This window comes from Callorhinus ursinus, unplaced genomic scaffold, assembly GCF_003265705.2.
Source record: "Callorhinus ursinus isolate GAN/ISIS: 27379988/994484 unplaced genomic scaffold, GSC_fseal_2.0 scaffold10, whole genome shotgun sequence".
NCBI classification, from domain to species: domain Eukaryota; kingdom Metazoa; phylum Chordata; class Mammalia; order Carnivora; family Otariidae; genus Callorhinus; species Callorhinus ursinus.
Genome location: NW_027397072.1, coordinates 76,247,173 through 76,260,461, shown reverse-complemented (window position 1 = coordinate 76,260,461; position 13,289 = coordinate 76,247,173). Strand labels below are relative to the sequence as shown.

Below are 13,289 nucleotides of genomic sequence, written 5' to 3'. Positions count from 1 at the left end.
ATTTTCTCTGTTTTTCCTCACTTTACAGATGCAACAGCTTGAGAGACAAGTTATTGATGCTGAACGTCAAGCAGAAAAAGCTTTTCAACAGGTAGAGTATAATTCTGGCTAAAAATTTTTTTTTTCTCATGTGCCTGGATGGCTCAGTTGGTTAAAGGTCTGACCTGCTCAGGTCATGATCTTGGGGTCCTGAGATCAAGCCCCAGGAGGGGCTCTGCACTTGGTGAGGAGTCTGCTTCTCCCTCTCCCTCTGCCCCTCCCCCCACTCATGCTCGCTCGCTCTCTCTCTCAAATAAATAAAATCTTAAAAAACTTTTTTTCTCTCTCTACCAATATAAACCTTGTTTTGCCCAAAACAATCCTCAAAATAGTCTTCAACTCTTCTCTACATCCTGTCACTTTGACTATTCTGTGAGCTGGATCCATAGAGAAAATGGAGAATCTAACTTTATTTTGCCCTTAACAGATTTCCAAAAGATGAAAAGGCTTCCATTAGAAGGTTTTATCTTCTGAAAAAATCAAATATGATTTTTATGGCAATTCTAACCATAATGATTTTTAAATATAAATATGTTCAAAGCAGTGTCTTTCATAGAAATAAAGAGTTGGAAATAATATGAATGCCATATTATAGGAGAATGAATAAGTGAACTATATTTATTCTATGAAATATTAAACAACCATTAAAAATCATTATTACAAAAGACATACTAATATAGAAAAATGCTTGGAGTTATATCAGGAAAACTATATACAAAAACTTATACTTAGTATTAATAGGCATGTGGGAGAAAAGTCAAAGCTTTGATAAGTCGCTTAACTCAATCTGGGCCTTGCCAACATTAAAATGAGTGTTTTTGGATGAGCCTACCAGCCTTAAAGTTTGTTTAATGATCCTCATTCCATAGCTTCACATTTTATGAAGAGATCTTTGTCAGATTCAGGCAAGTCAGGATTTTCAAAATTATCATTTTTTTAAAGAACTGTATATTAAATTTCTTATACTTGCTCTAAATTTGTCATGTTTCGTCTCTTCAACTTAAGTACTACCAAATCTTGTTTCCACCTGATAGATTTAATCTTATACATTAAATTGATTTAGTGGCCTGATAAATTTACAAACAAACCCAATCTAACCTAATCCTTGATTTTCTTTTTTTTTTTTTTTAAGATTTCATTTATTTATTTGGGAGAGAGACAGCGAGAGAGGGAACACAAGCAAGGGGAATGGGAGAGGGAGAAGCAGTCTTCCTGCCAAGCAAGGAGCCCGATGCGGGGCTCGATCTCAGCATGACCTGAGCCAAAGGCAGACGCTTAACTACTGAGCCACCCAGGCGCCCCAAATCCTTGATTTTCTTAATTATACTTAAAAGAAATTCCTAAAATTTTATTAGGCCAAATTTCAACCAGTGCAAGAGTAGAGAAAATAGTATAATGAACCCCCATCACCAGCTTTAACAATTAGTCAACTCAAGGCTAATCCTCCATCCACTTTATTCTTCTCCACCCCAACACCAGGTTATTTTGAAACAGATTCTAGACATCGTATCATTTCACCCGTGAGTATTTCAGCAACTAATCTGAAAATAAAGATTTAAAAATCATAACTATAATATCGTCATCACACCAGTGATTCTTTAAAACCTCAAATTTAGGTATTGGTAGAAGTTCGAGTAGTAGTGGTAAAGAAAGACTCCCATGTTTATGTCCCTCTTTGCCATTCTATTCTAAATGTCTTTGTCTTTGTCTATTGTGGGCTCTGTATGTATGTCCCTTTTTAGTCCCATACCTAGCAGCACACATTCAGCAATTTGTCTACCTCTCTCTCTTATCTCTCCCTTTATCCTTCCCTTTCTGACTTTGGCCTTCCCCGGTGACATCTCTCTTTACCTCTGTACCCATGGTTATCTCTCTCTGTGTTCTTACCCATCTTTCCTTTAACACCTCATAGTATAGGAAAGAAAGAAAGAAACTAAGGATGGTTTTGTTTTGCCTTTTCTTAAATTATAATTCTTTATATGTGCAGCTTATGTTTAGCTCTGAAAATTAAATAGTATGTGTTTCTTATTTGTGATTTTCAGGGTTTTCTTCTGTGATTCACTAGATCTTAAGAGCAAAAAAAAAAAAAAATCCCCATTCCCAGTTCAAGGGAAGCAAGCCATGACCATTTGTAGCTGTTAGGGTCCTACCACTGATCTTGTTAAGTTAACAGGAAGAATTTCTTATTTGAGGTTGTTCTTTGAGGATATCAGGTGTAAAGTTATTTAATTCTGTGTGCTACATTTTAAAGCAAAAAGATACCATGACTGGCTAAATGACTTTAAATCAAACCCTCCTCCCATAAAGAGTGAGTGAGAATTACAAATCTCCCCAAATTTCTATATAATTTAGCAAATTGGTAGGTATTTGTTTTTGTCACAACCCACTTTAAATTTATTCAGTGCCTATTTTGTTATGCCTCAGAAGGGATTTCTTTTCCTTACATAATGATACATTATATTACATTATATATCATATTATTGTACATTATACATATTATACATTATATATTATACATTATATATATTATATATTATTCATCTTATTACATACATAATGATTCTAAAAGTTTACAGGAAATATAAAGAGAGCAAATGAATTCTCATGTACCGATTATATTACCTTCTTTTGGCCTTCACATGACTAAGTAAATGTTATTAACATAGAGTAACCACATCCTTTGCTATCTTTAACAGTTTCCATGGGACTGTGCCCTATCTGCTGTTTATGTTGTTTAAATTCAGTATGTCCTTTGTCATTGAGTCATATCCTAATACCAAACTGTATTTATATTAACCAAAAAGGAACATCTCACCACTAAAAGCAGTAGTCAGCTGAAACTAACTCAACTCTGCACTTTAACTTTCTTCATTCTTCCCCTTGTTTTTAATGAGTGGCAACATCTTACATGTACAACCATTAAATAAGTTGGCTGTAGAAAAGAAATCATACATTTTTCCAGAGAAATCTTGGCAATCATTATACTGTAGCACATTTTTATTGTAGTTGTTCAAAGTTTGGAAAGCAGTACATGCACATCAATCCTGTATTACTTATGAGTATTCCTGTGAGACAGAAAAACAGCAATTTGCACACATGGGAGATACTGATACACAGGATTCATTCTTAAGTATCTGACTAGGTGTATATTCCTATCTATTACACTAATTTATGCTAACCAGGGACACTGGGTGGCTCAGTCGGTTAAGCATCTGCCTTGGCTCAGGTCATGATCCCAGGGTCCTGGGATGGAGTCTTGCATAAGGCTCCTTGCTCAGCAGGGAGCCTGCTTCTCCCTCTGCCTACCACTCCCACTGCTTGTTCGCTCTCTCTCTCTCTCTCTTTCTCTCTGACAAATAAATAAAATCTTTAATTTATGCTAACAAAAAAGGGGTACAATAATTTCCCCTATAGAAATTTGTGTTTTCATCCTGTCCTTCTGTCTCAGTCCCTTGCCTGTGTTTGATGCAGACTTGGTAGGATTTTAAAGTTCTCTCTGACCATTCTAATATGTGGACTAATCTGCCATCTCTGTGAAGTTGGTACTTAGATTTCAAGTCACTTGTGGTTCTTAATAAGTGACAACTACTCAATCATGCTATTATCCAGGACCTTGTAATGATTTACTTCATTACATGGAAACATACTTTATCCAGTGCTATTCCTTTTCACCTTCAGTGAGAATGCTTCTGGCCTTACTGCATAAATTCTGGAGCACTATTTCCAAAATAATTGTTTAAGATGTGATAGAATAATTAATTAATTTGCAGTAAATTTTATTTTAGTACTTTTTTCCAAAGATTTTATTCATTTATTTGACAGACAGGGAGACAACAAGGGAGGGAACACAAGCAGGGGAAGGGCCAAAGGGAGAGGGAGAAGCAAGCTCCCCGTTGAGCAAGGAGCCCAATAACTGGTAAATGGTCTGGGATTCAAAAGGATATTTTGAATACCCTTATAATTCCTTTCTTCATTCTATTTTGGAATGATCAGGTATTTTTGTTATGCCATTGCAACATATATAAGGAAATAGAAACTTTCAAACAGCCCCCCCCCCTGAAAATGTAATCACATCTTAATTACCTGTAGTGGAGTAGTGAGGGATGAGGTTAAAAATAGGAACAGTGTGGGCAGGAAAATGGAAAACAGCATTGGGAGTTGTGTCAGAGTCCCCAAGACTACCCTCAAGGTTTGATGATTCCCCAGAAGGACTCAGAACTCAGAAAAGCTGTTATACTCATGGTTATGGTTTATTACAGTGAAAGGTTACAGATTAAAATCAGCAAAGGAAAAATGCACATAGAGCAGAGTCCAGGAGAAACCAGGTATGAGCTTCTAGTTGTCCTCTTGCACTGGAATTACACAGGGATGCACTTAATTCTCCCATCAATGATATGTGACAACATACAAAGTATTGCCAACTAGGGAAGTTCCCCTGAGCCTTGGTGTCCAGAATTTTTATTGGCGGGGGTTTGGGGGTGTTGGTGTCAGTCTTGTGGGCATGGAATGCATTGTGACTGACCTTAGCTACTCAGTCTCCAGGCTTGCACAGGTCAAACTGATACAATGTGGACCAGGACCCTAGGTGAATGGGAAAAAAAAAAAGAGGCATTCATCATAAATCATATTATTGGCATTAGCTATCTGGTGTGGCCCAATATCTCAAGTATATAGAGTCTTATCAGGCGGGATATTACAAGGGCTCAGAGGTTATTTTTTTCCAGGAGCTAGACAAATGCCAGTTCTTTTTTTGGAATGTGCAGGGTTTGAGCACCCCAAGTCTGCTGGGGTGGTATTCTAGTTTACTACAGAATAGCTTAGGGACCTCAGAAACAGTAAAGGTTTTGGGGAAATGATTAATTCATGGATGCAACCAGAGGCTCTCCTAGAAGAAAAGGAGAAAGGTAACCTAAAAGTGCAAAGCATTCTTCACCAGAAGATGTCCATATATAGGTAATCGCACAAGGGTTTCTTTAACGAGCAATTTGAATTCATAGGTGTTTGTTATTGGTCAGTCTCTGAGTAGCTGAAATTCTTATAAGGTTCAGGTTAAATGACTGGAGAAAGAACTGGGCTGTTTTCTGTGTACTTGTAGTGAGATATTTTTAAAGGCTGCTTGGTGTTTCTGTAGGCTTCTTATCTTTTCTGTAGACCTATTATTCATACAAATTACGAAGGAAGGCTGGTGGATCCTGTGGACTTGGTCCTAACAGGACCAATTGGCAAGTAGATTGCCCGTCACTACTTTGTGATCTCTCTTCCTAAGAGATTTCGCCATTTTTGCCAGTATTTTTCTTGCTTGGGGAAGTTTTGTTTAGCTAAAAGTAATGGTCAAATTAAATAGTTGTATATGGCAAAGATGCATCTAAGGAGCTCTGACTGTAGCATCCATTCATAAAATGAGAATACCTTTTAAATGGAATATATATATATTAAATATTTTATTTATTTATTTATTTGACAGAGAGAAACACAGTGAGAGAGGGAACACTAGCACGGGGAGTGGGGCAGGGAGAGGCAGGCTTCCCGCGGAGCAGGGATCCCGATGCACAACTCGATCCCAGGACCCTGAGATCATGACCTGAGCCAAAGGCAGATGCTTAACGACTGAGCCACCCAGGTGCCCCTAAATGGAATATATTTTTAAGGGGATAAGAGTACTCCCAAATCAGGGGCACCTGGCTGGCTTAGCAGCAACTTTTATACCTTTTAGACAACAACTTTTGACCTTTTAGACAGCAGCAACTTTTATACCTTTTAGACAAAAAAACAATACATTTGTGAAGAATTGACAAGAAAAAGGGGTTTGGGCTTGGGGTAGTAAATTAGTGAAGAAGTAACAAGGTTTGTTTATATAGCCTTCTCAGCCCTAAATTCCCTATCTCTGGTGATAAGGATGCCTTCTTCCTTCCTGGTACAGGAGAGGGATTTATTTCCAGTTTTCAGGGGAACAAAAGAGGGTCAGAGTGTTCTTACACCAGCTGTTTCTTAGGTAACTTAAATTCAGAATAATCAGTATGCCAAAGTGGCATATTTTGGAGTGGCACAGTCTGCTCCCCTACAGGTCTGTCATCTATTACTCTGTCCCAGGAGAACTACCATTTTGAACTTGGTCTCTGCCCTTCTTTCTCTGCTTCCACAGCTATAGAATGTCCTGTGTGGAACTGGCTGAGCCACCTTAAGAATGATCCTTGGTATTTATTGTCCAGCCCTCTGTCCTCCTCTGGCTATTTTTCATGGTAGTATTTCTGATGGAGACCTTTGTCCTTGACTTCTTGGTCTGCCATTCCTGCAGAAAACCCACTATATTATGTTAAAAAATATAAAACTTAAGATAACTTAAAATTATCATTTGGATAATGGAATGCAGGATTTTTCTCCTACTTTTAAAATCTACTTTTATTTTTATAGTTTTCGGACATTTATGTGGTATTTCAGTAGGACACTTTGGCATCTGAGTTGAATTTACATTTCTCCGGTGAACCCACAGATGACACCTTGTATTCATGGTTAAAAAAACAAAACCAAACTAACCTTAACACCCTCCTTCCAGAAACCCTCATTAGTCAAGTATTTTTGAATTTTAAGTGGATTCATCATGATTTTTCAGAGGTGTTTTTAACAGTTTAACATTTTTCATCTTAATTATCATTGTTAATTTCTCCAATGCATTTGCATATTTTTCTTCTTTGCCCCCTACAATCTAAAACATTACAAAAATTACATTCTTACCCATTTGGAGTATATGGAGTATATGGAATGGAAGTCTTAATATACAGTGCCCAGTACTTTATTTTCTTTCTTATTATCATTAACATCTCACACATTCCTTCATATGCCCAGATGTTAAAAGATCCAAGCAGAGCCAGTGTATCTGAGATATTAAAATTAAAGCATCACTCAGCCCCAGGTCACATACCAGTATCTTTTATGTTGCTCTACTTTTTCCCACTGCCTTTATCTCCTTGTGTAGCATACTGTATGATTTTTACATCTTTCTTATATTTGTGATCTCTCTTACCCACTAAAATGTAATTTCTATGAGATTTTGGGTCCGTTTTATTCACTGATTCCCAGGGCCTGGCATTTAGCAACTATTCACTGAATGTTTGTTAAATGAATGAATCAATAAACCCTCATTGAACATACTCTCCTACCTATGTCTTGATTCTCATAGTTTTTTATTTTTTGTGATTCCATCATTTTGGGCCTTAAAACTTTTGTTTTCCTTTTCCTTTCCATTGTGTATGTGTTTGTTTTTCACCTAAGTTCAATTTTTTTCCCCAAAATGTGCTTTTATACCAGGTCATCCAATCTGATCTTTTCTCACTACTCACCTTTACTTTATATTCCTACTTCATTGAAAATATGAAAAAATGAGGGCTGCAAACTTTCTGATTCTATACTCACATGAAATACTTCACATATCATTGTTCTAGTAAACATGTGCATTACTTTGATAGCAAAATTCTGAGAATATCTTTTTTTTGTTTGTTCAGCATGTGATGCTTGCTTTTCTTTAACTCAGAATTTTTTTTATTATTATGTTATGTTAATCACCATACCTTATGTACCTCAAAGGTAAACACCACTAGGCAAAATAGTCTCCAGACTTTATAATTGTTAATACATTAGTCTTCAGACTTTATAATTGTTATATTGTTAAAACATGCTGTTCATATTTTGTTTTTATGACGATACCTTTTAGGAATCTATTTAATGTTAAAGTAAAATGCTAAATTTAATACTATGATAAATTAATTACATGCATAATATTAATTTTCTAACCTCTGAATTTAGGTACAAGTTATGGAAGAGAAATTAAAAGCAGCTAATATTCAAACCAGTGAATCAGAGACAAGGCTGTATAAAAAGTGTCAAGATCTAGAGACCCTAATACAAGAAAAAGATGACATCATTCAAAACTTGGAACTGCAACTTGAAGAACAGGTTTGGAAGAATTTTATCATCACAGTCTAAATACATGCATTTATTTATGCATAATCACAAAGGTTAAAGAGAGAGAGCCTACACTTCTAAATTTGGGTCAGAAATCTCACTTATTTGGTCAACTTATGGAGTCTAATCACATTTATTGGTGGAAAGTACAAATAAAATGGCATTCTCTTTAAGTCTGGGTTATTCCAAGGCCATATCTAACATTTTTTTGGAAGAGACTGTGCTCCTTAATGCTCAGACTTTTTAGAGTTTGAATGTAGTATTCAACTTGAAAACACTTGGTTATCAGCAAGCATTTCTGTCTAAAAATGTTTGAAATAGATCTTTGCTTTAGATTTTTAGGGTGTTGGAAATATTTATAGAACATTGTGTTTTAAGGGTATGTTTGATGTGAATCCTTCTGTTTAAAAATGTGTACACTGTTTTTAAACCACTTTACCAAGATCAAGTATAGTTTTTAGTTTATTTTAAAATTTTATTAGGAAAAAAATTGCATTAAGGTCATTTGCTTAAATCATCATTTAGCATCATTTAAGTATGACCACTATGAAATTATTAAATATGCTAAATTGTTTTTTATCTTCAGCATTTTTTTTTTCCATTTCTCTGGGGATCAGTATTTCTGTAGGTCAATGATTTCCAACTTTTTACCACCCCCCAGCCCCCACCCACTGTGATTTATATTACAGTCACATTCTCATAGTTTTGTGAGCATAGCCAGATTTTAAGGTTGGTAAATGTGAGCTAGAGTTTTTTATTTCATTTTTCTGGATCTTTAAAAACTTGCATGTAAAAATAAAATAAAATATATGAAAAACAGAAACTTGTATTTAAGGGGAAAACAAACCATGCTCCAGAAGAGATTCTGATTCTCCTCTCCCTGACCTGGTTCACCCTTCTCCTACTGTTATAAACCCTACATCATTTCCAGAAATCATTTATTTTGTTGATAAATTCAGTGCTTGGATTTCAGTATATGATCTTTCAGAGAAAGAGAATTAACAGTTAAAACTAGTAATATTTGCATATGCCTTTGTGGTTTATTATTATGTCTGCTGGACAATGGCTTTCATTTTTTACTCTATTTGATGATTTGAAGGTAGATATGTTAACTTGGAAACAGGTTTTAAGTGGATTTGTCCTTCATATTTATGATGTAACATTTCCAGACCAGTAAGCCTATGTTTGAACTAAACACACTGCTAATGTTATTTCAGAAACAGATAAGGATACAAGAAGCTAAAATAATAGAAGAGAAAGCAGCTAAGATCAAAGAATGGGTAACACTTAAATTAAATGAGGTATTTATCGCTATATTTTGCCTTTTCTTTACCTTTTACTTCCTTTGAATAGATAAGTCATCAGAGTATCTGATCATTTTGAATGAAACAAAATTCTGATCAGTTGGTGGTGCTGCTGTCTTCTGGTAAACATGAGATAGGTAGCTTTCATTTTTATGTCCAATGTATTTCTAAAATTAAAAATATTGATAGACTCCTAGTAAACAGTATAAGTAGCCTCATTCTGGGTAGTTGATTTTAGTTCTAATTAGTTATTTTAAATAATTATAGAACATATGTGTATATCATAAAATTAATGTGTTCAGTATCTTGAGAAGTACACATTGGTTTATATGGCAGATTAAATGCTGAAATAATTTGGTTTTAAATAATTTTACAGTGCGAAAGGCATGAAAATGCCTTGGGGTGAAAATATTTGAAACTCTCAGTCTGGCAAAAATAAATACCAAAGCCATAATTATCTAGGTTGATAGTTACGCTGATAAATTCATCTGATATTTGCTCATCATTTCTTTTTTATTTTGCTTACATGTAATTAGGTATTAACATTTTAAAATAATATAATTTACTAGTACATTTTAGAAATGTTGTTCCTGTATAAAAGGATACCATTGTGTCCTTTCAGCTGGAATTAGAAAATCAGAATCTTCGTTTGATCAACCAAAACCAAACCGAAGAGATAAGAACAATACAGTCAAAACTACAAGGTATGAGTATTTTGACTAAGATAGCTTAATTGGGCTTACTAGGCTATATGGAATTTTACTGTTGAACACTTGAAATATGCCTAGCACAACCAAGGAACTGAATTTTACGTTTTATTTAATTTAAATGGATTTTAATTTAAATACCCACATGTCCATATTAGAAAGCACAGCTAGACAATTGCAAATAACTCAAAGGGGGTAATACTAATTTCAATATTTAATTTCAGGTATGTTTGCTTTAAAAAATCAGTTATTTTCTATTTTCACTTGTGCTGTGGTGATCAATAGTGAGTGAAATTCTTACAGCCTGAATATTTTCAGCAGAATTTTATAATATGAATAATAAACTCTTTGCATTTTCCAGTGCTTGGGGTTCGTTCGTTCTCTTTCTTTCTTTCTTTCTTTTAAGATTTTATTTATTTATTTGACACAGAGAGAGAGGGAACACAAGCAGGGGGAGTGGGAGAGGGAGAAGCAGGCTTCTCCCCGAGCAGGGAGCCCGATGCAGGGCTCGATCCCAGGACCCCGGGATCAATGCCTGAGCCGAAGGCAGATGCTTAACGACTGAGCCACCCATGCACCCCAGGGGTTCTTTCTTTCTTTTCAGCATCAAAGCTTCAAGATGGGTGGTCGAGTTAGAGATTTACTTAATATATTGTTCTGGTGAGCACCTCTCAAGTGAGCACTGAGCCGAGGACAAGGTGAATCCACAGGGTTATTAGATCGGGGCCTACTAAAGTGGTTTTCAAGCTTATTTAGCAACAGAACTCCTTTTAAAGCAGTATTTTTTTCTGTAGACTCTCAAGAGATAAAACAGGTGAAAGCGGTGTTGGGTGAGGGGCCCAGAGTCCTGCAGACTCAGCTTTACCCATGCCTCTTCTTACACCCACTGTGACATTTCCACAAAGCCCTGGGGGTTCCCAGAATTCACTGGAAAAATGCTGGCACCGAAGCAAGTGCATGGACTTTGAAGTCAACCTTAATGCCCTATGACTTAATAACTGTTATGTTGCCGGATTTTTTTTCTTTTACATCAGTAAAATGGTAATGGTAGTCGTGCCTTCCTGGTTTCATGGGAGTTTGTTGATTGTAAGACATATGAAAGCATTTTGTCTACTGCATGTTCATACTTACTGCCGTCATGTTGTAAAGGAAAAAGCTCCTGTTTTCCTTTTCCCTCAATACTTCTGACACCAGATGTATGCAAGTTTTTCGCACGCAAAGCAATTCTCCAATTCCTAGGGGACTCTGACTGGTTGTCCTTCAAATTTAATTCAATTCTGACATTATCTACTTGAAGTTAGCGTCAGATCCCACAGGTTACAGGCTTGGTCCCACAAAACTCCCCCCCGCACCCGACCACTTCATACACCACTTCAAACACAATTGTAAGTATCAATTCTCAACCCTGCTTCTGGCCCACTGGCTATAAATCAGAGGTTCCCATGACCCTCCCTAGGTTTGATAATTTGCTAGAGCAGCTCACAGAACTGCGAGGGCAAACAGTTTACTTACTATACTACTGGTTTGTTACAAAGGATATAATTCAGGCACAGCCGAGATGGAAGAGATGCACAGGGCAAGGTACAGAGAAGGGGCACAGAGCTTCCATGCTCCCTCCAAGCATGCCACCCTCCCAGCACCTCCACACATTCACCGACCTGGAAGCCCATCCTTTTGGGTTTTTATGAAGACTTCATTATGTAGGCTTGACTGACTAAATCATTGGCCATTGGTGATTAAGTCAGTTTTCAACTCTCCCCTCCCCTGAGGTCAGAGGTAGGGTGGTGGAGAATGAGCCTGAAAGTTCCAGTCCTCTGATCACATGGTTGGTTCCCCTGGCAATCAGCCCCCATCCTGAGGCTGTCTAGGGGCTTTCCAAAAATCACCTCATCAACATAAAATCGGATGTGGTTGAAAGGGCTTATTATGAAAACAAAAGATACTTTTATCGCTCTTACCACTTAGGAAATTCCAAGGGTTTTACTGTGTGCCCGGAACCATGGATGAAGACCAACATATGTAGTTCTTATATCACATGCTTCCTCCAACTATATGATGGAAAATTGGTGTCCACATAGTTGATCTGGAATTCCATATTTACATATGGAATCCATATGTAAATGGATTAAAAACCCAGGACCCAGGATTACATATGGAATACATATGGATCTGGATTCCATATTTAATATGGAATCACTGACATAGATTGAATGTACTAAGCCCAGTTCTCAAAAGGCTGTTATTTTATTTGATATTCTTAACTTGCAATTCTAGTCTTCACTGGCAGCCTGTTAGGTCTTGTACACTAAGCGGTATGAATCCTTGGAGCCTAGACTTGGACCGCAGAAGAATAGATACAAGTATGTAGATACAATATAGTACTTTAAAAATGTATATGAATATCTATGGTTATTAAAATACTGTGGATTAGTTCTGTGAGAGATAATCAACATGAAAATAATAAAAGATACACCTAAAGGAATACAGTATATAAAGATATTTTTCTTATGCTCTACTCAGTTATCAGCTGCTATTTAATTTACCCCTTTGGTGTTCTTCCAGAGTTAATTAAGAATTTAATTTTGGGGGGAAACTTTTCTTACTATCACTAGGATCTGTATGCTTTTAAATATTTTATTTATTTATTTTAGAGAAAGAAAGAGAGAGAGTGTGGTGGGGGGGCAAAGGGAGAGGGGAGAGAATCTTAAGTCAGCCTGATGTGGGACTCGATCCCAGGACTCAGATCATGACCTGAGCCAAAAGAAGAGTTGGACACTTAACCAACTGCACCACCCAGGCACCCCCTCCATGTTTTTAATCTTGCAAGCAGGGTTGTTGCAACCCATGATTAATCACTCCTTGAGCTATCTAAATTCTCTATCCAGAAACTGTCCCCTCCCCCCTTTTTTTCTCTAAAGAAGTGATGAAGGCCCTCCATATTGTGGACATCGTAGATCAAGCCCCTTCATCTGCTCTTTTGGGAGAAGCAAACTGAAAACTAAGATAGTGAAAATTATTACAGTGATCATGTGATATTTGCCCCAGTGATAGTCTGAATTTCCTTTGGTTGTCTTGGCAACCAGGACCTCAGTCTCTCTTCCCTCACCATTAGTAGCATTACTACCCATTCAAATTTTACCAGTTCTTGACTGCTGTTTACCAGTACCGTGATTTTTCAAGAAGCTATAACCCTCTCCTTGTCTACAATCTGTTTTTTATTTGTTTGTGGTTTCGTTTTTGTTTAAGAACTACTTTTAAAGGGATTAGATATTCTCGCTAC

The 13,289-nt window shown here is 36.5% G+C and overlaps 1 protein-coding gene across 6 annotated transcripts in view; it reads left to right on the top strand.

Moving 5' to 3' along the window:
* Nucleotides 1–13,289, top strand: part of PLEKHH2 (pleckstrin homology, MyTH4 and FERM domain containing H2) — a 103,999-nt gene that overhangs the window by 27,739 nt on the left and 62,971 nt on the right. For all 6 annotated transcript variants that reach the window (XR_012379836.1, XR_012379837.1, XM_073897787.1 and 3 more), the window contains 4 exons: nucleotides 29–91; nucleotides 7,840–7,989; nucleotides 9,216–9,299; nucleotides 9,925–10,006. Coding sequence is in view for 4 of the 6 variants with exons in the window: in XM_073897787.1 (XP_073753888.1) it covers nucleotides 29–91; nucleotides 7,840–7,989; nucleotides 9,216–9,299; nucleotides 9,925–10,006 (379 nt within the window). In the remaining 2 variants the exon portion in view is untranslated. The remainder of the gene's footprint in view (nucleotides 1–28; nucleotides 92–7,839; nucleotides 7,990–9,215; nucleotides 9,300–9,924; nucleotides 10,007–13,289) is intronic.